Source organism: Ylistrum balloti, unplaced genomic scaffold (assembly GCF_031769215.1).
Source record: "Ylistrum balloti isolate Yb309-2 unplaced genomic scaffold, AGI_CSIRO_Ybal_v1 Utg370006, whole genome shotgun sequence".
Taxonomy (NCBI): Eukaryota; Metazoa; Mollusca; class Bivalvia; order Pectinida; family Pectinidae; genus Ylistrum; species Ylistrum balloti.
In genome coordinates this window covers 364,295-389,431 of record NW_026782081.1, presented here as the reverse complement: position 1 = coordinate 389,431, position 25,137 = coordinate 364,295, and the positions used below count along the sequence as shown (strand labels likewise).

General features: G+C 35.7%; 2 protein-coding genes across 2 annotated transcripts; one reads left to right on the top strand and one right to left on the bottom strand.

Annotated features, from left to right (window-relative positions):
- Nucleotides 1-6,846: 6,846 nt before the first annotated feature.
- LOC132548225 (immunoglobulin-binding protein 1-like) lies at nucleotides 6,847-21,138 on the bottom strand. Its single transcript, XM_060212060.1, has 10 exons — nucleotides 21,022-21,138; nucleotides 19,986-20,098; nucleotides 18,534-18,618; nucleotides 17,644-17,765; nucleotides 16,919-17,054; nucleotides 14,616-14,685; nucleotides 12,757-12,842; nucleotides 10,345-10,487; nucleotides 9,279-9,421; nucleotides 6,847-8,205 (listed from the first exon to the last, which is right to left on the bottom strand). Exons 1-10 carry the CDS (start codon nucleotides 21,136-21,138, stop codon nucleotides 8,165-8,167), a joined length of 1,056 nt encoding a protein of 351 aa, XP_060068043.1. The 3' UTR covers nucleotides 6,847-8,164.
- A 100-nt stretch (nucleotides 21,139-21,238) lies between these two features.
- On the top strand, nucleotides 21,239-24,324 carry LOC132548243 (protein FMC1 homolog). Its single transcript, XM_060212086.1, has 3 exons — nucleotides 21,239-21,314; nucleotides 23,175-23,327; nucleotides 23,976-24,324. Exons 1-3 carry the CDS (start codon nucleotides 21,243-21,245, stop codon nucleotides 24,060-24,062), a joined length of 312 nt encoding a protein of 103 aa, XP_060068069.1. The 5' UTR covers nucleotides 21,239-21,242; the 3' UTR covers nucleotides 24,063-24,324.
- Nucleotides 24,325-25,137: the final 813 nt, after the last annotated feature.

The following is a 25,137-nucleotide window of genomic DNA, read 5'->3' as shown; positions in this document are numbered from 1 at the left end:
GAGGAGGATGAGGGTTGTGGTGGTGTGTGTGGGGAGGAGGATGAGGTTGTGTGGGGAGGAGGATGACGTGTGTGGTGGTGTGTGTGGGGAGGAGGATGACGTGTGTGGTGATGTGTGTGGGGAGGAGGATGAGGTTGTGTGGTGGTGGTGTGTGTGGGGAGGAGGATGAGGTTGTGTGGTGGTAAGTGGGTGGGTGTGTGTGTGATGGTGGTGGTGGTGGTGTGTGAGTGCTAATGTGGGTGTGTGATGGTGGTGCTGATGTGTGTGTGAGTGCTAGTGTGGGTGTGTGGTGGTGTGGTGAGTGTGTGTGGGTGGTAGTGTGGGTGTGAGGTGGTGATGTTGGTGAGTGTGTGGTTGCTAGTGTGGGTGAGTGTGTGTGGGTGCTAGTGTGGGTGTGAGGTGTTGGTGGTGCGTTTGTGATGGTGGTGGTTGTGGTATGTGTGTGTGGTGTATGTGCGTTCGTGTGTTATTAGCTCACTCCGACTGATTCTGAAATTATTAACAAGTTGTGTTAGAAATTACGCAGCAGTTACATTTAAAATTAAAACGAACGAGTCTAAAATAGTGATCGACCTTAAATCTTAAGCCTTTTTACTGGTTAGTTGCAAATGTGGTTATCCTGATATAACGATGTTAAATCAAACGGGATAGTTTCGTGTACTGTCCTGTTTCTATACAGGAAAGTAGTGATTCGAAATGAAGAATCATTATTATCTAGATATATATGTATATAATACTCTTCTAACCATAAAATACTTCTTAATATCCATGTTGGAAAATAGACAAGTCCGTTATCGTAAGTTCCGTTTTCTCAGCTTGGTATAAGTAACCTATGTAACCTCTGCAAATCTCGATTGTGTAAACTGATGCACTGATAAAACAAATTCTGTATGGCCTGTATCATCACAAAAGTCATTACACGATGAAAAGAGCATCTCTGTCAATTTCTTCAAGTTCATCTGTTTTCAAGTTGTGGTTTAATTTACTACAAAGATTCATTTGAATTAACATGTATGAAGAGTTAATTAATATCTATCAAATTTGTTTGTTTACGGAGATATGGAATTAACATTCACGAGATTGTGAAGTTTTAATCAATCAAATAGACAAGGAATTTTATACACAAGTAGCTTACCATTATATAAGACATTAATAGTCTCGCTTATATTTCCTCATTTTTATCTCCCAGAATTACTGGCCTTAGTTTCACTATGACAGAAGGATATAGCAATAAGCTTGACAGCCGATGGGACCGAGAATGATATTTCACCGTCCCGTTTTTTATCGAAATGTAACGTGTCATATACCTCACATTTTATTTAGAAAAAAATATTTGGCATACGGACATATATATATATATAGATACATATAGACCTAAAAATGATATACAGAGAGATATACACAGAGACATACAGAGAAAGATATACATACTTATAAATAAACAGATATACAGAGATATATACTCAAGATATACAGAGATAGATATTCATACATAGACATGAAGAAATATACAGAAATAGATACACAGAGACATAAACAGTTTTACAGATATAGATATACATAGATATATATACATACATAGGAATAAACTGATAAACAGAGATAAGCCGCTCCAGAAATACAGAGACAGATATATCCAGATATCGATAAACAGAGATATATAGAGATAGGTATATCCATATATTGATAAACAGAGATATGTAGAGATAGGTATATCCATATATTGATAAACAGAGATATATAGAGATATATCCAGATATTGATAAACAGAGATTGTTAGATATATCCAGATATTGATAAACAGAGATATACAGAGATAGATATATCCAGATATTGATAAACAGAGATATATAGAGACAGATATATCCAGATATTGATAAACAGAGATATATAGAGATAGATATATCCAGATATTGATAAACAGAGATATATAGAGACCGATATATCCAGATATTGATAAACAGAGATATATAGAGATAGGTTTTATCCAGATATTGATAAACAGAAATATATAGAGACAGATATATCCAGATATTGATAAACAGAGATATATAGAGATAGATATATCCAGATATTGATAAACAGAGATATATAGAGACAGATATATCCATATATTGATAAACAGAGATATATAGAGATAGATATATCCAGATATTGATAAACAGAGATATATAGAGATAGGTATATCCAGATATTGATAAACAGAGATATATAGAGATAGATATATCCAAATATGCATTAAACAATGATAGATTTTTTTGTATGATTTTTTTTCAAACCACACATGACAAAACATAACAATACATAATATGGATTCACTTATAGGCTCGTTCAATCGCTCAATCATCATCATCATCATCATCATCATCATCATCATCATACACACTTCAAATCATCAAATTCCCTATCATTGCCATGACCACCCTCATCGAAATTATCATCAACAACCTATCTTATATCATAATTATTTTCAGTATCATCTGCTTATAAACATTGATTTCCAATCAGCCAACAATCACACAATGTTACCATATTTTCCAACATCAACATGCTAATCATCCAGATAGAATGTATATTTAGATATCATCAATGATTCAATATGTTAGCCTTGTATTAATTTCATTATCACACAATCGTTATCAATCAATTGAACATTTCATCTTTTCACACTCATCAATACCATAGACATCAGATATCACTGCAACATACATTAACATTATGCAGTCTGATCTTCAGTTTAAACACTAAAATTTCATGAGAGACAGCTATGTGAATCTCTATTTATTTTGGAGCAAGAGTGTGTGTGTTTTTGTTTGTTAAAGAGTAGAAATAGATAGAAAGGCAGAGAGATAGATAGAAAGGCAGAGAGATAGATAGAAAAAGGAAATGGGGTAAAGCAGGCAAAGTAAAATGAAGGAAAAGATCAATGTTTGTATTTGAATTTGATGAACATCAATTTTATTTATATCCTATCACATTAATATCCAGACAAATGAAAGATGAATGTGACTTTTCGTTTAATACATGACATGATAAAATCAACATTTTATTCGGCTGTCATATATTTTATACCTCCTGTGGTTACCGATAATAAGAGTAGGCGCTTAACGCCTTATCAAATTTACAGGAGCCCAAATAAGCCTGGAAATTTTCCCTCGAAATAACGGCTATATAAAGGGTGATCTCACTACCATGTTTGATTCCGTTTTCTTAAAAACGATGCCGTTACTAATATAGACATATTCCATATTTAAGACAAATTTTTAACGGCCACATTATGATTATTATAAACTATTAGACAAGGACTTCTAAATTTCCCTTGATCTAAAAGTTAGTACAGATAGAGGGACAGTCTGAAGAATGGGCAGGACACTGAAGATAGGATACCCCGCCCCCCACTTCAACATCGGAAGTCCAGATATGGAAGTCAGGTGTCATTAGGCCAGGGAGACGTCTCAAACATATAGACTATTCCATCCACAGACGACTCCATCACATGAGAGGAGCACCCCTTCAAGTCATCAGAGAATCGAATCCAGTCTATTGGACAACGCCCGGCAACGGGAAGAGTCATGGAGACGCGAAACCCTCAGCATCATCATCATCACGAGGGCAAAGTTTCGTCCGCTAAAAAGGCCGAAAGGTCATAAGAGTGGGTGCAAAACCCGGTAAATAAATAAATAAATGAGTAAATAGGGGCCCCGGCGAGAATGACATAAGAGTGACTCGCTCTGAACGGGACCCTATTGGCTGTAACTCACAAGTTCAATGATAACGTTATGTAGACGTAAACAGTCACACGAACTTTGCCAGAAGTTTCAAACGGTGTCCAATTTATACATATCTTCTCAACCTTAGAACTAGGGAGGATGCACACGTTATTACAACTTTAAGCACTCTGCCAATAACTACCACGGGAAAAGTATATGTCTACAATAACAGTTACTATTCAAAATTGAAATATGTTACTAGATTTAATTAAGGACTGCACTTGTCTTAATATATTTCAACTAAGGTGTACCGTGAGACGAGGATTTCTAACAAAATTGTATCCACACTGAACGCAACATTCAAAGCAGTAAAATTGTAGATCAAAATATTCCTTCAAGGTATAAAGATGACATTATCACAAGTAGTGAATGACGTTTACACAATGATAAACGCAAGTACATGAAGCATTATTGACAAGTGAGTTTAAATGAAACCAAACAGACAACTCCAGGGTAACGAATCTGTTTGCATGGTATGGAGTTTTTAATCACCAATGAAGAATTTTCCGTATCATATCTTCCAGAGTTATATACCATTGTACCACTACGGTTAAAAAAAAGGGGGATAGGGATAAGATACATACAAGTGGAGATAACTCCACATTACCTTGATCTAACACAATTGGTAAGTACGGCACTACTGATTTCTTGGTACTAATTATATAGTAATAATTCAGCAGTTGCTTTAAGATTATATCATTTCTGGAGCATTCCATTGTGTTGTCACTGTATCAAATGCCTTACACGTATCGAGAAATGCAGTATACAATTTACTATTCTGTTCCAAGTTAGCATCACTGACGAGTCCTAGAGGGACGATACAGCTGTATGGTACAGTTTAACCCATTATTTTGCTTTACTGTATATAACTCTGAATTATCAAAGGATGCTTTTCACTTCTGTGTCTTTTGTACAATCTTTATGTAAAACCGGAAGCGATATCGGTCTATAATTCTTTTTTCCACTTTTAAAAATCGGGATTATACGGAGCCCGTTAACTGACATGCTCCATATTTATTTTATTTCGTTTTTTCGAAATAATAATTCGTTTAAACGAAAAATTATTTTGTATTTTCGAAATATTAATTCGTTTTTTCGAAATATTATTTCGTTTTTTTGGACATTGAGGATACGTCTGTGACTTATTACCAGTATAACAGAGGGATATCTGTGACATTGAGGATACGTCTGTGACTTATTACCAGTATAACAGAGGGATATCTGTGACATTGAGGATACGTCTGTGACATTATCAGTATAAGAGAGGGATATCAGTGACATTGAGGATACGTCTGTGACATTATCAGTATAAGAGAGGGATATCTGTGATATTGAGGATACGTCTGTGACATTATCAGTATAAGAGAGGGATATCAGTGACATTGAGGATACGTCCGTGACTTATTACCAGTATAACAGTGGGTATCTGTGACATTGAGGATACGTCTGTGACATTATCAGTATAACAGAGGGATATCTGTGACATTGAGGATACGTCTGTGACTTATTACCAGTATTATAGAGGGGTATCTGTGACATTGAGGATACGTCTGTGACTTATTACCAATATAACAGAGGGATATCTGTGACATTGAGGATACGTCTGTGACTTATTACCAGTATTATAGAGGGGTATCTGTGACATTGAGGATACGTCTGTGACTTATTACCAGTATAACAGAGGGATATCTGTGACATTGAGGATACGTCTGTGACTTATTACCAGTATTATAGAGGGGTATCTGTGACATTGAGGATACGTCTGTGACTTATTACCAGTATAACAGAGGGATATCAGTGACATTGAGGATACGTCTGTGACTTATTACCAGTATAACAGAGGGATATCAGTGACATTGAGGATACGTCTGTGACTTATTACCAGTATAACAGAGGGATATCCGTGACATTGAGGATACGTCTGTGACTTATTACCAGTATAACAGAGGGATATCTGTGACATTGACGATACTTCTGTGACTTATTACCAGTATAACAGAGGGATATCAGTGACATTGAGGATACGTCTGTGACTTATTACCAGTATAACAGAGGGATATCTGTGACATTGACGATACTTCTGTGACTTATTACCAGTATAATAGAGGGATATCAGTGACATTGAGGATACGTCTGTGACATATTACCAGTATAACAGAGGGGTATCTGTGACATTGAGGATACGTCTGTGACTTATTACCAGTATAACAGAGGGATATCAGTGACATTGAGGATACGTCTGTGACTTATTACCAGTATAACAGAGGGATATCAGTGACATTGAGGATACGTCTGTGACTTATTACCAGTATAACAGAGGGGTTTCTGTGACATTGACGATACTTCTGTGACTTATTATTACCAGTATAATAGAGGGATATCTGTGACATTGACGATACTTCTGTGACTTATTATTACCAGTATAATAAAGGGATATCAGTGATATTGAGGATACATCTGTGACTTATTTTGGAAAGGGGAAATAACTAAACCTGATATAGATCACCTTCATCTACAATTTATAAGGATTCTTGTCATCAAATTTTCATTGAAATCCAGAAAGCAGCTTAAGTTTCTGCAAAGGGGAGATAACTTGATATACATGCTGCACATTTACAACGTATAAAGATTATTGCCAGCAAGTTTCATTGAAATCCAAAAAAGTGGGAGTAGCGGGTACATTATTGCGTTCCTAAAGGGGCATAATTTTCCAAAAAGGGGAGGTAACTCAACCTGATCTAGATTATGCACTTCTCCAGTATATAAGAATTAGATCAAGCAAGCAGCATTGACATCAATTCAGTAGATTAAAAGAAGTAGACAGTACATCCTTGTGTCTACAGATGGGTGGACGGACATACAGATGGACAGATGGATGGATGGACAGAAGGACAACCTGTGAAAGTTGGGGAGGTGGGCGTAATGATTAAACCTCGATAAATTATTTGACTTGATAATATTTTCATTTTTTATATCTCTTCCATTTTACTGATATTGAGCTTTGGGCTCCGGGGTGTGCACTCTTTACATCAGCACTTGATACTTAATGCCCCACAGACTACAAAATGAACATATCTTCATTCTTCAATAAAGTTTATTGATTTTAAGATGTAACAAGTTGCCCATAGGTCACCTCCGACAAAATGCTGTTATTATTCCTGTAACATGTCATAGAAATTATTTTGTTAAATTAAAGTAACTTAAAACTACTTTGTTCATGTAATGAAAATTTGAAATATGCATCTCATCAACCAGCATCCTATGTTAATCATTCTAAGTTTGAATTATTTCAAAGAAATTTAACAAATGATTAAAGCTGTCAGTTTCCACCCTCTTGGCAAACATGGAGCCTGGGGGTCATGAATGTTAGTAAAGTACATAAGATCCCTCTATACATGAAGAGTATTGGTTCCAATCTTATCCAGGTGTGGAGAACAAAATGGAAATCCTAACCATTTTGACCCCTTTTGGCCCAGCCCCTTAGAATCCATAATTACTCATTTTGGTGTATCTTTGACCAAGGAAGGTTCATGCAAAATTATTGAAAGTGGTTCTGGGGTTTCTGAAGTCAAAAACATATTTTTTTTTACTATTGGATGATGCTCAATGACAGACAAATGGCAATTAGACTAGGTCACAATTCAGGTATATTAAAAGTGTCCTACAAGTTGTTACACACGTCACTCCTCTATTGCCATGTCTGAAAGCCCTCTGGAAGACCAGTTTTTCTAAACCACCAAAGTTTCATTAAAGTCTGGTTGAAGGCTTCATAAGAGAGGTAAAAAAAATTAATGTGAACAGACCATGAATAATAACAGACATGTTTTAGTTCAGGATTTCATCGTTCCATCTCAATGGTGTATCAATCTATTCAATTACACAGCATGAATCAATTTCTCTATGGATTGAATTCCATAGGTACCCTCCTACATTTATATCCTGAATAATGAGGACTGTAGGTCTATCAATATTATTAAAATATATACCACTGAATAACAAACCTCTGGTTTAAATCTATAATTGTAGCTATGTCAGGTCAAAGATATCTGGCTGGATATAATATCCCAGTCCTAGATCCAAACACCAATGTCCTGTTGTCATGGACAACAAATAGTGTCCTAGTTCTAGATCCAAATAAAGATATCCTATTGTCATGAACAACCGATAGTGTCACAGTCCTAGATCCAAACACAGTTGTCCTGTTGTCATGGACAACCGATAGTGTCCAAGTGCTAAATCCAAACACAGATGTCCTGTTGCTATGAACTAACAGCAGATGTACTGTTGTCTTGAATCTTGAATGGTGTCCTGGTCCTAGGTCTAATGGATGTCCTGACATTGATGATTAAAGACATGATATAGTGAAGTGTTTTTGTCAATCATCAGACATCGTTTCATCCCATGTTCTTCCTGTTGCCCCATCCTCTTCGATGTTCTGAGGAAGAAAAGAATATCCATTGGTCTTAAACAAACAGCTGACAAGTAATGTGAAATTATCATGCATACCAACCAACTTGAAATGTAAGGATACGGCCAACAATTAAAATGATGTTATCACTATGTAATCCAAGCATGATCTAGTACAAGGCATCCTTTACTCTAGAGGGTACATCTAAGTACCTCTTTCTGTCTCACTACTTACCATCCTTCTCTGTCTTTCTGTATCTCTGTCTCACTACCTACCATCATTCTGTCTTTCTGTATCACTACCTACCATCCTTCTCTGTCTTTCTGTCTCACTACCTACCATCCTTCTCTGTCTTTCTGTCTCACTACCTACCATCCTTCTCTGTCTTTCTGTATCACTACCTACCATCCTTCTCTGTCTTTCTGTGTCTTTCTATCTCACTACCAACCATCCTTCTCTGTCTTTCTATATCACTACCTACCAACCTGCTCTGTCTTTCTGTATCACTACCTACCATCCTGCTCTGTCTTTCTGTATCATTACCTACCATCCTTCTCTGTCTTTCTGTATCACTACCTACCAACATTCTCTGTCTTTCTGTATCACTACCTTCCATCCATCTTTAAATCTCTTTCTGTATCACTACCTACCATCCTTCTCTGTCTTTCTGTATCACTACCTACCATCCTTCTCTGTCTTTCTGTATCACTACCTACCATCCTTCTCTGTCTTTCTGTATCACTACCTACCATCCTTCTCTGTCTTTCTGTATCACTATCTACCATCCTTCTCTGTCTTTCTGTATCACTTCCTACCATCCTTCTCTGTCTTTCTGTATCACTACCTACCATCCTTCTCTGTCTTTCTGTATCACTATCTACCATCCTTCTTTAAATCTCTTTCAGTCTTTCCTTCTGTCTTTCTGTATCACTATCTACCATCCTTTCTGCATCACTATCACTACCTACTATCCTTCTCTGTCTTTCTGTATCACTACCTACCATCCTTCTCTGTCTTTCTGTATCACTACCTACCATCCTTCTCTGTCTTTCTGTATCACTACCTACCATCCTTCTCTGTCTTTCTGTATCACTACCTACCATCCTTCCATTCATCCCAGTTGCGTGCCTTCTGTAAATCTTCGGGATCATCTGCCTCTATCTTTTTCTCTTTCTCCTCGTCCTCTCTTTCCCGGTCCTCTTTGTCTAGTTCAGGGTTTTCTGCCCAGTCCTGCATACTGTGCCTGAAAGTTAAAAATCATGCTATAATTAACAGGAATTTTATCTCACAAATAACTGGTAATTTATGACTTGAGGTAAAGGTCCTTGTAGCCTGATGTCAATGCTGTGCAAATAATAACCAGCAGGAGTTGAAGGTAATTTTTAGTTTCAAGTTATAATGAAAGGTTCCACAGTTACGACTATTACAAGATAGTGACAGAATCTTGCATTGATCTTGTATTAATATTATTGTATAAATTTGATAATTTAATTAAAGATAATTTTATAACAAATTACTACACATAACAGCTGGCGTGACATGATGTGACATCACTGACAACTAATTTCCAAAATTCATTTGTGAGTTGGCCTGTCACATTCCAAACAGAACTATGTACAAGTACAAAGTAACATATTTACCCCTGATTAATCCATATTTATTTATTGTTTATTGTTTGTGTACATGTTCGTTATAAGATATTTGGATGTCTTATGATATTGTAGTTAGTTTTTTGTTTACAGTATTGAAAGACAGCGATCCACAGAACAGGTGAATGTGAAAAAACATTCCATTTGTACAAAAAAGAAGTTTCAACAGAAACACTATAAGGAAGCATGTTGCCATTGACTCCTCCAATCATAAAGTGGGCAAAGCTAGACTGGTTTATTTTTTACAATGGTAAAAGAAAAGAAAAAAAATGATGAATCAAAAAGCTGCATTTTGTGTAGAAAACAATGAAAAATTGATCATAAGTATATTGGATGATACATCATCATTAATTAATTGAAATAAATGGTTTTACTTACTTCAATTGAATTGGCATATCTATTATTGGGGAGTAGTATTGCTTATCATACCTTGTAAACGGAATTGTTACTGGCGCTCAACACTTCACCTTTTAAAACTGTTCTATATTGATAATTCAAACATCAGATTTACACATACCCTGCCATAGGTGGCTGAAATGTACCATCTTTAAGTTTCTGTTCATAGAACTCCTCAATGGTGAGAGTTGGAATGCTCGGATATCCCAGTCCAAACACCTGCTTCTGTATCATGTCTTTTGTGATGATGAAAGGACGCATAGGCTTGAAAAAAGAATGTCCAGAAATAAGGTAGGGAATTCTTATGTACTACTCAGTGCCATATTTTTCTGTCTCGTCTGTTCTGTACATTTTCAAGTGACGTCATAAATGAATGTGACCTTAAATTGTCTTTCTGACGAATAAACCAAAAAGGAGGTAATCTAGTCAAATTGAACAATCAGAACAGGAAACCAGTCATGTATGTTTTATCAATTTTGACAAAATGATGAAAGAGAAATAGCCATTTCCCACTTGTGTTCTAGGTTGATTTTTCAGCTTTACCTCTCATGAGATTTGGTTAAAAAATGTCAGTCTTCCTACAGAAATAACAAATTCTATTAGATGTAAGTCAGACATTTTCAAAGACTTACAAGATATGCTCAATATCACAGACCTTACACATGATTTTAAAATTGACTGCTGTGAAGAAGATCAAGAATCTTAAACCTATAAGTGAAATCTTTGACAGACTAGGTAAATATATATGTTTGTTTATATATGTAAGCATCAATATGGCTACATCATCAAACTGTCATCAAATACTCATAATGCCAACCAAGTTTGAATCACTGTAATTCAAATGAAAAATAAACAAATCATGCTCAAAAATTTAATTTTCCTAAATAGAAAACTTGCTCCCATATATATGTGCAATCCTTAGGTCATGAAATTTGTTATTTGGTAAAGCATCTTTAGATCCTTCTGTCCATGATATACATTTCATTCTACCATCTATTGGTGCTGAGAAGAAGATTTTTTAAACTTAAGTCAATTATCCATCAGTCTCTGAGTATCAAGCAGGGTCAATATGTGCCTACCATTAATTCTTTATTCTATACCAATAATTCTAGCATGTTATTTTCAATGGAAACTAAACAAATTATACTCAAAATGTAATTTTCCCATACAAACGACAGTAAAATTTATTACCTCCCCAGAGGTAAATGTGAGACTCTGGGGTAATGAAATTCACAACTTTGGTTAAGCACCTTAAGACCCTTCCATTTTATGAAGAACATTTGATTCTTTCTGATTTGGGTGTTGAGAATACAATATTTAAAATTTTAGTCAATTCTAACCTTTTGGCCCAAACACTTACACCCTTGATGAGTACAGACTATATAGTTCACAATTTTGGTTCACATTTTGGCCATGGAAAAATTCTGGAAAATTTCACAGGAGTTTTCCAAGAGGAACAAAAGGCGACCACAGGTCCCCAAGAAACTTTGTTTTAGTTGACCTCATAATGTTGAGTTAAACACAGTAAGTAACTAGTATAATACTGGTCACACACAGTAAGCAACCTGTATAATACTAGGCCACACACAGTAAGTAACCTGTATAATACTGGTCACACACAGTAAGTAACCAGTATAATACTAGGTCACACACAGTAAGCAACCTGTATAATACTTGGTCGCACACAGTAAGTAACCTGTATAATACTGGTCACACAGAGTAAGTAACCTATATAATACTGGTCACACAGAGTAAGTAACCTGTATAATACTGGTCACACAGAGTAAGTAACCTGTATAATACTGGTCACACACAGTAAGTAACCTGTATAATACTGGGTCACACACAATAAGTAACCTATATAATACTGGTCACACACAGTAAGTAACCTGTATAATACTGGGTCACACACAGTAAGTAACCTGTATAATACTGGGTCACACACAGTAAGTTACCTGTATAATACTAGGTCACACACAGTAAGTAACCTGTATAATACTGGTCACACACAGTAAGTAACCTGTATAATACTTGGTCACACACAGTAAGTAACCTATATAATACTAGTCACACACAGAAAGCAACCTGTATAATACTGGTCACACACAGTAAGTAACCTATATAATACTGGGTCACACACAGTAAGTAACCTGTATAATACTGGGTCACACACAGTAAGTAACCTATATAATACTTGGTTAACACACAGTAAGTAACCATTATAATACTAGGTCACACACAGTAAGTAACCTGTATAATACTGGGTCACACACAGTAAGTAACCTGTATAATACTGGGTCACACACAGTAAGTAACCTGTATAATACTGGGTCACACACAGTAAGTAACCTATATAATACTGGTCACACACAGTAAGTAACGTGTCTGATACTTGTCACAAATGTTTTGTCTTGAAGACCGGTGCTGAGGGTGCAGCATTTATTGTGAATTCCTCTATGATTGACAAACATTAATAAGAACAAAAAAATTCACAATTTTCCGTATATATATAATGTTATAGACAAAAACATACTGGTAGTTTCTTTTTCTTGTAGTCTTCCTTACGGGCCTCAGCATCACTCTGAGTATCCTCTCGAAGTTCTAACATCTGAATTTCAACTGAAAGACAAGAACATTATAGTTTATTACCCTAGGCTCCATCCATCAATCTTTTGATTTGTGACAAACAATTACAAGTGCAATTATCAATGCCCATCATTATCTGTAAAATGGTAATTGCTGGAATACTGGATTTAAGACCTTGTGATTTTTTAAGAAAAATTGGCCTGAAACACCAACAACATATCATTTGCTTTGTGGAACAAAATGCCCATAGGACCTGTATTGCTCACCTGGCTTAGTTTGATGAGATTGCTTCACCTAAAGTAAAGGAATCTAAAAATTCTATTTATATTTCCCCAATAAAGTCTGCCAATATTCCCAATGGGTATAGATGGATCATTTATTCAGATTTTAGTTCCTTTTACCCATGGATGCTTCAGACCAAATCAGAACAAAATTTGATCATTCTAAAAGAACAAGAGCATTTTTTAATGAAATTGCTGTATTTTTCCTATTGTGTCTTGCCCTAGGAGGCCTAGTCTAAAATCAAGGATCTAGGATACTTCAAACCAAATTGGAACAAAACCCTGACCTTCCTAAAGAAGAAGGAATTTGAAGAATTTGCTTTTATTTCCCCTTTTGAACCCTTCCCCTCTCCACATAGGGTGCTGTGACCTATCTTTTATCATCACTCTCATCCAAGGGGGAGTGGGGCTAGACCCACAGTTGGTATACAAAATTGATTCTGTTACCCTAGGATGCTTCAGACCAAATTAGAACAGAATTCACACATCCCTATGGAAAAACGAAAAATTTTAAGTAATATACTCTCTTTCCGATATGTAGGCGCTGCCCCTGTGGCATAAGGGCACTCAGTTGTCCCACTATTTATACAAATTTAAGATCATTTCGTTCAAAGATATGTACCTCACTCTTCCAACTCTGACTTTATGAAAAGACAACATACAGCGGTTAGGTGTATGTGTTACATCCTCCATACTCCAGGAGTAACAATAACTTTTACTTTCTGCACCCCTGGAACATGTCATGGCAAAATTAAAGTTCCATGTGGGACACCTTGTGGGCAAGACAAAAAAACTAGTTTGATCATTTGATGTACATCAAACGAATCTTGGGGTGCAAAATGATATATTGTAATGGCTTTGAAGTTGGGTGTTGCTGCTTTGTAACCTTCAAACAGAGCGTATCAGTGTGTGATTGGCCAGTTATTTTGTCCTAGAACAAATCCAATTACTTTGCTTGCGCCTTAAATTTTGCCATGATATGTTCCAGGTGTGCAGAGAGCAAAAGTGATTGTAACCACTGGAGTATCGAGGATGTATATGCTATGAATGAAAACAAGGTCAGTCAAAATATCTTTAATGATTATGGTAACATTTAGATATTGGGCATGGTAATGCTTATACATATTTAATGACTATAATTAAAGCAAACTTTTCTCAATAGGACATTTAACTACATAATACCTACCACTGATGAGTTGTTGTCCCCCTTTGTTTTATTATAAAAGCAAGACTCCATGAAGGTACTTCAGGAAATTAGTTATATCGAAACTCTTCCAAAGGGTGATCTTAATTTATTCCTTAAAACTTTAATCTTTTCCAATATTTTTTCTGCTTTCCTCTGTTCTTGATCTTAATCATATGAAACTTGTAAATCAAAGATGGTCCATTGTTCTCCATTTTGCCTGGGGACAAAGGGATGGACTGAGAGAACAGAAATGTCGAGTGAATTGAATAGCCCACCATCTGTAGTGGTGGGTAAAAATGAAGTCAATACCCATACAGTTAGATTCCCACAAGTACTTACAGTTAATCCCTGATAGATCCTCAGATGCAATGTTCACCCACTTCTTTAGTAACGTAGTATAATAATCTCTCTGGAATTGGAAAAATAGTACTTAAGTTACAAGAGACCCAAGCAGCATGGGTTGTTAGACTGAACTGTTTATATCTATTTCCCATTGTGCTCCATTCCTCTGACCCAGGGGCTCAACTAAAGCATTTATACAAATGGCTGATTCAACCAAGCATGCTTCCGACCAAATTCACAAACTGAGACAGAATCTTGCCATTTCTACAGAAAAAGAAGGATTTTAAAGAACTTACTCTATTTATGCTATAGCCCCCACATCCCTCTTGCCCTGGAGGCTGATGCCCACCATCCATACCAAATTCATTCTCCCTCAACAATGTATGCTTCAGACTATAATTGGGACAGAATCCTGGCATTCCTTCAGAAAAAGAAAGGTTTTTAATTTCGCCATTCAGGGCCTTCCCCTCTTTTCCCTGGGGATAACCACCTTTCATAAATGTAAAACATTTAGTCCCCTTCATCACAGGATGTTTCAGACCAAATTTGGACAATACCCCATACATTTCTACAGAAGAAAAGGGATGTTAAAGAATTTGTGTTATTTCTCATACTGGGCCCTACCCATCCACCCCATAGGACCAAGATCCATCATTTAAACAAAATTGAGTCTCTTTTACGAAAGGATGTTTCAGACACACCTATGGACCGAGAAGAACTTATAAATTGAATTTGAGAAAGATACATCACACTTACAAAAAAAAATAACCATGAAAAACTTTCATTGTCAAAATCCAAAATGGATACCTGTAAGCCATTTCATTTTTCTGAAATTTTAGAAAGATCAACCAAGTAGTTCATGCTGTAGTTAAAATAGTATTTCTGAATAAAAATCAACTCTCATCACCTGAAATTTTGGAACAAAAATCTGATAATTAGATTGTGTTTTAGACAACTTTTCTGTAATTTTATGTACCATTGCAATATCATTAATTTCTGAGGCCATCACAAGTGTCTATCACACCTATGGACATTCTTTTCATCCAAAATAAGTTGGTAATTTTGGTGTTCATATCTTCCATGTTGAGTAATTGTTGTGTTTGTTAACAGTGCATACTGTACAGAATCACATTCACATTACATTTCTGTAACTGGAACTGTCGCCAGGACGACCAACTAAATAGTTTTGCGAGGGATCAAAAACTTGTATTCACATCTGTACATCTGCACATATACACATCCACAACATATATGTGTAGTTTCACTGAAATCTGTCCACACCATTTGGAGAAGTCTGGAAAAGATCAGTTTCATCTTGCGTCTTATATGGTTGCCATATCAACCAAATGACATTGGACATTTTTGAAAATGGCACCATTGTAATTGCCATTCCTCAAAACCATAATATATATATATATCAATTTTCAGCACAATTGGACAATATCTCAAGTTTGACCAATCAGAAGCCTTCATCATATTTACATAGTACTGGTTCTGGAAACACCTGATATGTCAAAATTGCAGGCATTGAAAAAATTGATCAAAGGATTGATAAGTTACAGTCATTACATAAAAACCTTTGTATAGAGACCTGGTTACTATGGTAACCCAAATCCCAAATATCTGTATGCACAACTATATAGGAATCCGAACATTTCTGTGAAGTTTCACTGAAATCAGCTCACATGTTTAGGAGGAGATGTCCAGGCAACCTAGTTGATATGGAATACTGCTGTAACTACCAAGCTGATATGGAACACTGCTGTAACTACCTAGTTAACCTGGAATACTGCTTTAACTACCTAGTTGATATGGAACACTGCTGTCACTACCTAGTTGATATGGAACACTGCTGTTACTACCTAGTTAACCTGGAATACTGCTGTAACTACCTAGTTAATATGGAACACTGCTGTAACTACCTAGTTAACTGGAATACTGCTGTAACTACCTAGTTGATATGGAACACTGCTGTAACTACCTAGTTAATATGGAACACTATTGTAACTACCTACTTGATATGGAACACTGCTGTAACTACCTAGTTGATAAGGAACACTGCTGTAACTACCTAGTTGACCTGGAACACTGCTGTAACTACCTAGTTGATATGGAACACTGCTGTAACTACCTAGTTGATATGGAACACTGCTGTAACTACCTAGTTGACCTGGAACACTGCTGTAACTACCTAGTTGATATGGAACACTGCTGTAACTACCTAGTTGATATGGAACACTGCTGTAACTACCTAGTTGACCTGGAACACTACTATTTCTTACTTATCACCAAATACTCACCTTCACCTCATCATCCACATGCTCTTTATCAACGTACTGTTTTAGTTCTGCAAGTCTAACCTCCAGTTCTTTCTGTTCCTTAAATGCCTTTATCTTACTTTCCCTATCACTGATCATCTTCATCATACCTGGAGGACTACAAAAGTCAAAAATTCACGTTTTATTCCAATTACCAGACTTCAGGAAATACACATACAAAATGAAATTTTGACTCAATTCTGTTTTAGCATTTTAAGCATTATCTCATATGGCCATATTTGAATGCAAGGTGTGAATCATTATTGAAATTCCTATTTTAATCCTTCTATCCATTCAGGAAAAGTAGTGATAACATTTGAAAGATAGTGGCCAACAGCTTAGCTGCAGCATAAGTCAGAATTTAATTTTGAACTATCAACAACTTGTTGACCGATGTCCTGTCTTGATGTGACTTTCTTTCAGGTGAAGTTGAGATGATATGAGTTTAAAGACTGCAGACAAAGCATAATAGGACATCCTGAATTGATACAGCTTTTTGTTCAGTAGGAGTCCAAGATTTTCAAGATGGTTATCTTCGTGGCTGTTTTAAATGTCACAAGGGCAGAAACCAAGACCATGTCTTACTCATCACTGGAGGTACTATCGCTGTATTTTCCCTTCATCTTTGAGGACAAGCTACAACGAGATATTATAGATATATTCCAACATATCAATGCCATAGTTTTAACTAGCTGTTATGTACCTACCCTCGTGCAACAGGTACTACTCCATTTTCTGACACTTCTTCTTTCTCATCATCATCCAGGTGAGCATTCACTTTCACCACCCTGTAAGTTTTGCATTGACGAAGGAAGTCCTCAAAATATGCCTAAAATTAAAACAACAAAATGAGCAGATATTGATTACTTTTTCACTATATTGACAGAAGTTGGAAATTGAAATAACAAACTTACAGAATTTCTGACTTAACAAGCTATAGTCTGTCCTGGCTATTAACAGCTATACTGACCTTGTCTGTCCTAACAAGCTGTAGTCTGTCCTGGCCATAGACAGCTATACTAGTCTATCCTGGCCATGGACAGCTTTACTCTGTCCTCAACATGGACAGCTATACTGACCTTGTCTGTCATAACAAGCTGTAGTCTGTCCTGGCCATAGACAGCTATACTAGTCTATCCTGGCCATGGACAGCTTTACTCTGTCCTCAACATGGACAGCTATACTGACCTTGTCTGTCATAACAAGCTGTAGTCTGTCCTGGCCATAGACAGCTATACTAGTCTATCCTGACCATGGACAGCTTTACTCTGTCCTCAACATGGACAGCTATACTGACCTTGTCTGTCATAACAAGCTGTAGTCTGTCCTGGTCATAGACAGATACACTAGTCTGTCCTGGCCATAGACAGCTATACTAGTCTGTCCTGGCCATGGACAGCTTTACTCTGTCCTCGACATTGACAGCTATACTGACCTTGCCAATCCTAACAAGCTGTTGTCTGTCCTGCAGATGGACAACTATACTGACCTTGTCCATTCTAATAATTTGTACATTATCCTGCCCAGAAACAGCTATACTGACCTTGTCCATTCTAATAATTTGTACATTATCCTGCCCAGAAACAGCTATACTGACCTTGCCAGTCCTAACAAGCTGTAGTCTATCCTTAGTAACCCTTTTCTGTATAAAATATCCCATAAAGGCAGGAAGAAGCATATACCTGAAAGAAATATAAAAACATATTAATTTAACCATTCTTGATAAATCAAGATTGATGGGAACCAGACTAATTAACCACTTATCTCTTTCTTTATCTGCTACTCCGGTATTTAGATTGAGTTATTTCTAGATCTAGAACATTTTCTTTACCACAGGGACAACTTCATTTAAAAGATGATTGCACTGAACTGTAGGAGATGTACCGGTAAACAAAATCAAGTCTAGTTTATAGCAGAAAGCACTTGAACCTATGACACTGCTCACAGTCTGAGATACCATACTTGTTATTTCACCCATTCTTTGCACTAATGAATTTGTGACAAGAAATGTGAGCAGCATGCATCCACTAAAAAATGAACAAATGGCTAGAACCTAATAGTATCCAGGCACTACTGATCAAGCTGTTCTTTCCTTCTAGCACAAAGTCAGAAGACATATGTACATTAAAGCAAAGGCTCTATAGGCTTGTATCACTCGACTGGCTTTGTTTGGCTGAAATTGCTTCATCAAAACTAAAGGAAAAATATTTCTAGATATCCAAGCAAACAAAACAACATATCTATTTTCCAATTGGGCCCCTACCCTCTGTCCTAATGGGTTAGTCAAACCATTCCTGCATCTCCTGACCAAGAGGGTAGACACCCACCATTTACACAAAACTGTTTCCCCTTCATTCAAAAATGTTTCAGACCAGATTTGGGCACAATCCAATCATTCCTACAGGAGTAAGATTTGATAGAATTTGCTCTATTTCCCCTATTGAGCCTCGCAATACCTGTCCATAGAGGTCAAAACCCATCATTTACACAAAGGATGCTTCTGACCAAATTTGGGCAAAATCCAATCATACCATAAAGAATTTTCTCTACCCAATATTTCCCTTATTGGGCACCACCTCTTCCACCCCAAGGTTCTGAGACCCACTGTATCTATAATAGCTGTTTATCTATAGTTTCAAATCTTTCAGATTTAATGAGATTGAGAATAAAACTGCATAAAAACAGTGGCATTCAAATTAAGCAAATTAGATGATATACCACCAGGTAAATACAAAGATAAAAAAAGGCATGTGGACATGGAGATTATTTGATTTCAAACTAAGCAGTATTTCAATATCTCTGAGTTAAAAATAAGTAGGCTCAACTGTGTTAGTTTGGTCAGTAGATCGTACTTGATTTATCACTTAAAGGTGATATTTAAAGACACAATAAAGACATTTACAAATTAAGGAAGTTTAACTTCCAGTCATGTTTGTCTCTGAAAACTGACATATGACATGTACCATGTAAAAGATATTGTGATACTAAACAAAATTAAGGTACAACAAATACACCATCTAAACAGTAATTATAAATTCTCCTGTGTCACCTTAGCTCATTTGTTGTCACCTCCTCTATCGACTCGTTACTGCTAAACAAAGCTAGATCATTAACCATCTTTATTGCCTTTTCTCCATCTGTCAAACCTTTAATGGCTTCTTTCTGCAATAAAAAGAACCAAAATATGAAATTCTATCATCATGGGTGAGAGAACATTTTCTCATTAATGCTCAGAAACTATATTCAGTGCAACAATTTTTGATATCCTTTGAGTTGTCTGTTTGATTTCAATTAAACTAATTGTCTGAAATTGTTCTATACAACTTAGTTTGCTCTTAGCGTAATGTTTTGGTTGACAGAAGCAGCTTTGTTGCAGTTGCCTCTGCCCTTCAATCTGGTTGTAAAGTGTTAGTCAGCGTTTGTATAACATATTAACATTAAAGAATTTTTATGAAAATGTCAGGAACACACAACACTTCAATCAATTTTTTTCCATCAAAGGGACTTAAATTATACATCACGTACAAGAATAAAAATTAGAAGTCAGTAGTTATGATTAATTCCATAAAATATCTGTATTCAGTAGAGTACATGTACATAAAAATAAACTTAACATACATTCTGGAAAATACGCCAGTTTTATTCAGTTAATGTCCAAATATATAATTTACATATATATATATCATGTGGTACCAATTGATCTATTTCATCATACGTAACATCTGAAATAATGGCATATATTGACTTTCGTTTTTGTTACGGAACAACATGTATCTAACTGTTGTACGGAATGAATGGCACAGCTCCAAATTCTTCACAATCATAAGGGGGAAAGTTTGTGAATTCCGTCTTCGTCTTTTTTTTGTATCATTAGCGCCATGTAAAACAGTTTTGAAAGAAGGCTGTACTTATGTTTAGTCTACAATTACTGTATCATAAGATATACAACACAACAAAATTGACCAAAACCGATTATGTCCTGACTGCTTACACTGATACAGTAAACTTACTCAATGGTAGTGTGATATTTTAAGGAACAGGGGCGTATATTGGATTCTTGATACAAAATTTCAGAACAGATTTACCTGTACAGAATATGAATTTGTGTCTTCCTGTGTGCTCTCTAAAAATTCCCAGGCTTTCCAAACATTTTCAAATAAGTCCGGGAGCCTTTCGGCTTGTCCTGGTTCTGCTTGAGCCATGTTGATAGCAGATATGTGTTGTTGACGTATATAGAACGTTTGCTGTAACGGTACATGTGTTTGCATACGCCTAAGCGTTATGTTGACGCTGACGAAAAATAAACATGGCGCTCTCCTTGTCCTCGAGGCGAATATTCCGTGAGCTTTCAAGGGAATTTCGGCTTATACACCCAAAGGTATGGACATGTGTATTGTAACCGTATTTAAATGTGTGACAGAGGTCAGTATTTATTTCAATGCCTCCGCTAAGAATCGAACTTGGGACCCATGGCTTACCAGTCTGACGCTCAACCAATCGAGCTAAAGAGAAGTTCTCTATAACCGAGTGGTATATTGCGGATAGTATTTTACCACGGTTACAAATGTAACAGAAATCATTATTTATCTGAATGCATCCGCTTGGATTCAAACTCGGGACCTCTAGCGTTCTAATCTGACGCTCAACCGATCGAGCTGGTATACTAATGATACTAATATCAGCCTGGTACTGCCCATTATTACCTGACTGAAGAGAACTGTGCTGTTTAGGATGGTACTGGACTGTACTGAGTGGTGCCAAGCTGTTATTAGTATCACTGATAGCGGCAACCACTAAATCTTGGGTCACCTCCCTTAGCTTAGCTAGTGGATATGCATATTTCAAAAGTGGAATTAGGTCACATGACATCAAAATGTTAATTTGATGACAGTAAGTTTATTTTTAGCTAATAAGACGTGCCTACATATTTCACACATACATTCATTCATATAGATTTGAATTGTTTTAGAATGAAACCAACTGTTGTAAATGGTATATAGATTACATAAAGATGTATGACAGTAAAAATTTTCTTTTCTTTTCATATTTTCTTTATTTTGAAAGGGAGTCAGAATGTGACACATCTATATGCAGTTATATGAAAGACTCTATTTGAGAAGATCCATAACTTGTATACCAAGAAATACATGGTTGTGATCACTTTTGCACTTTGCACTCCTAGAACATTTAATGTGTATGCTATAATACTGTCATCACTTTTCCCATATTGCCTATCAGAACATGTAATAGACATTTGGTTTGAAAAAGTACAGGAAATTCAGCTCTCAAAATCCTTCAGGTCATTGAGTTTATATGCTATTACCGTTCAATTGTCCTTTGGATGAATATTTTTTATCAATTAGTCCTACATATTTGAATAATTCTCTTGTTTATGTTTAACACACATACATATGAAACTGAGTTTCAGCCTAGTAAAGCTAGGTGATTGTTACAGGCCCTATAAGCCTCTTTTATTTAAACAAGTTTGCTTAAGTTTGTAAGGAATGTTACATTGTGTTAAGTTAAAGAAGAATACTTTAGAAAGGTATCACCAAAAATGGGATCATATGAAAAGTACCTTGGTATCTGTTTACATCTTAGTGCATGTTTACATCAAAGTGTTACCATGTGACTGGTCACTTCATTAAATTTCGCACTCATGTGTAACAAGTAATTGCAACTGCCTGCTAAATAGGTATTGGGACATATTTGAGCTGTGTCATACCAGTGGTAGTGTTATTTGGATTTTAATTTTAAATTTTAACAGAATTTAACAAAAAGGAAAACCATTCAAGTACATGAGCTCTTCCAGTGCAACATAAAACATTGAAGTACAAACTTCTAAACCCAACAGATGCATTACATCAATTTAAATTATTTATTTATTTACTTATTTTTGTGTGTATTTTGGAGCCAAAAACTTTTAAGAAAAGAGCACAAATCTTTATAGCTTGATCCATTGGCTTCATATTTGTTTCATAGTCATATAACTGTAAAATATCACACAAGTTTGAAAGTATTTTTAGAATTTCGTTTTATGTTCTACAATTTTAACTTTATGACATGACAACAAATATATATGATACTTACATGCTATTGATTGAAATTTACTTAGAAAATATATTTTGGAGGAAAAAGAACAGATTTTAGTGTTCTTCTGAAGAAAGCTGAAAAAAATGCAGGACAAGCCAGAGATGTAATTACACATAGTTCTTGTAGCACATGGATTTTGTTTCAGGTAAAACTTGATGATGTACCTGCCTTTAATTACATGACAAGAGAATTTAAGAAGTTCAGGGCAACAGGAAAACTTTTGTGTAGAGCTGAAAATGAAGTCCAGTATGTAGCAGATGCTTACAGATGTATGTTGCAGAGTACAAGAAAACATGAGGTAATGAAAAACTGCAAATTTGACACTTACTGAGCTAAGTGTTTAATTGTATCAAAAATATGTCCTGACTGTATTAGGACTCATACACCTAGTCCAAGTCAGTAACACAGGAGTTCCATATTTCTCATCAGTTGGAAGCAAGGACATTTGTGTGTTACCAATGCCATATCAAGATGGTGGTGACAAGCTTAAAAGTCCTGTTTGCTATAAAACAATACCCACAAACAATAGATGATTTTTCTGTTCTGGTCTAGTATAAGCTGTTTCAAATTAGCACTTATTTGTGTCTACATTAACACATAATTCAGAAATCTGGTACATGGACAGATACCTAATGTCTTTGAAATACCAATGATAACCATTTGATGCATCTGGTTGTATTGAGCTAAAAAATTTCATTCTATATGATGACGTGAATTCATCCAGTACTGATAACATGTAACGGTCAGCAGGGGGATTGTGATGTCACAATACAGTGCGACCAGTTTATATAATTCTAGTCACATTATTACATTGACTGTCTAGTACTGTTGTTTTAGGAAGCAGCATACAAATCTAAATATATAGTTTTGAATGTAATTAAACATTTAATTAAAACATGACACACATTATGTGAGATTATTGCTTTTGATTGTTTCTATTTCAAAGGAATTGATCAAGTTATATGGTGGTAAAGGAGACAGAAGTACGGAAGAAAGTGCCAATCTAGTCGGACTGAATCTGCCAAAATGTTAACATAAGAAGAAGTGATTAAGAATTCAAAGGTGACACTTTAGAGTGTGTGGACTCCTTTTAACCATTCATGTGATGTAATGGACAGTATGTTTTTATACCAGACTAAAGCCTCACAGCACTTTCTTGGTTATACTCACTGAAATTCTAGTTGTGAGTACATTTTATTTAGCCTGGTTCCTGTGATCAGTAGATATTGTACTAGCAAATGTTGAAATTTGTGTACTGATGAGTTCTTATTTATTAAATTGATAAAGTTTTGGGATATTTTGTTTTGTCTTTTTATGGGTATCTGTCAATTCAGTTTCCCATCTAACATTGTTTTCTGTATACCAACAACTTGTCATATTTTCTTTTGTTATGTTACTCTCCATGGCATATGTATGTCAAACTAGAACATATAGAGTATTCGTAACAATTTATTTACTTTAATTTGATTTATTTACCTTTCTGTAATATTTTTCAGATACAGTAGAGACTGCACTGCCCCATTATACTGTTTATACTTTTATTCAGTCAGTCTTGAGACTCATTGTACATGCAACTATGATCCAAGGAGAGTCTCAGAAGATCCATTCAACTAGTTCCTCTTGAGAAATAACAACAGAAAGTCCACTAGAACTTGTCTTTAGAACTCCTTCCTTTTACACATATAACTTGTCATCAATTTGTTCATGCCAGCCTATGCATGTGGATGATTCTCCTTCGTTCAAAAATACTATAAATCTTTCACTGAACAACTCCTATTTGGCATAAGTAGGAAATCTTACACATTATCCCATGGGGTTGTGCATCCGAGTATCATTTTTGATTCTGACCCTTACTTATTGAGTTATGTCCATTCATTGAAAAATATTAAAAATCTTTCCAGACCTTTCCTTGTTGGCTAGTGACACTTCACTTGTCATCATTTTGTCCTTGCATTATGCATGTGGTTATTATCTTTTTACAGTTGTCATAGCTTCAAAAAGCAGGCTTTTAACTTATTACTTTATGTCTATTGTCGTGCACCATGTGCTGTCGTAAACTTACTTTAAATCACAGTAGGCATTTTGTAATGTGATTGCATGACTGTTTT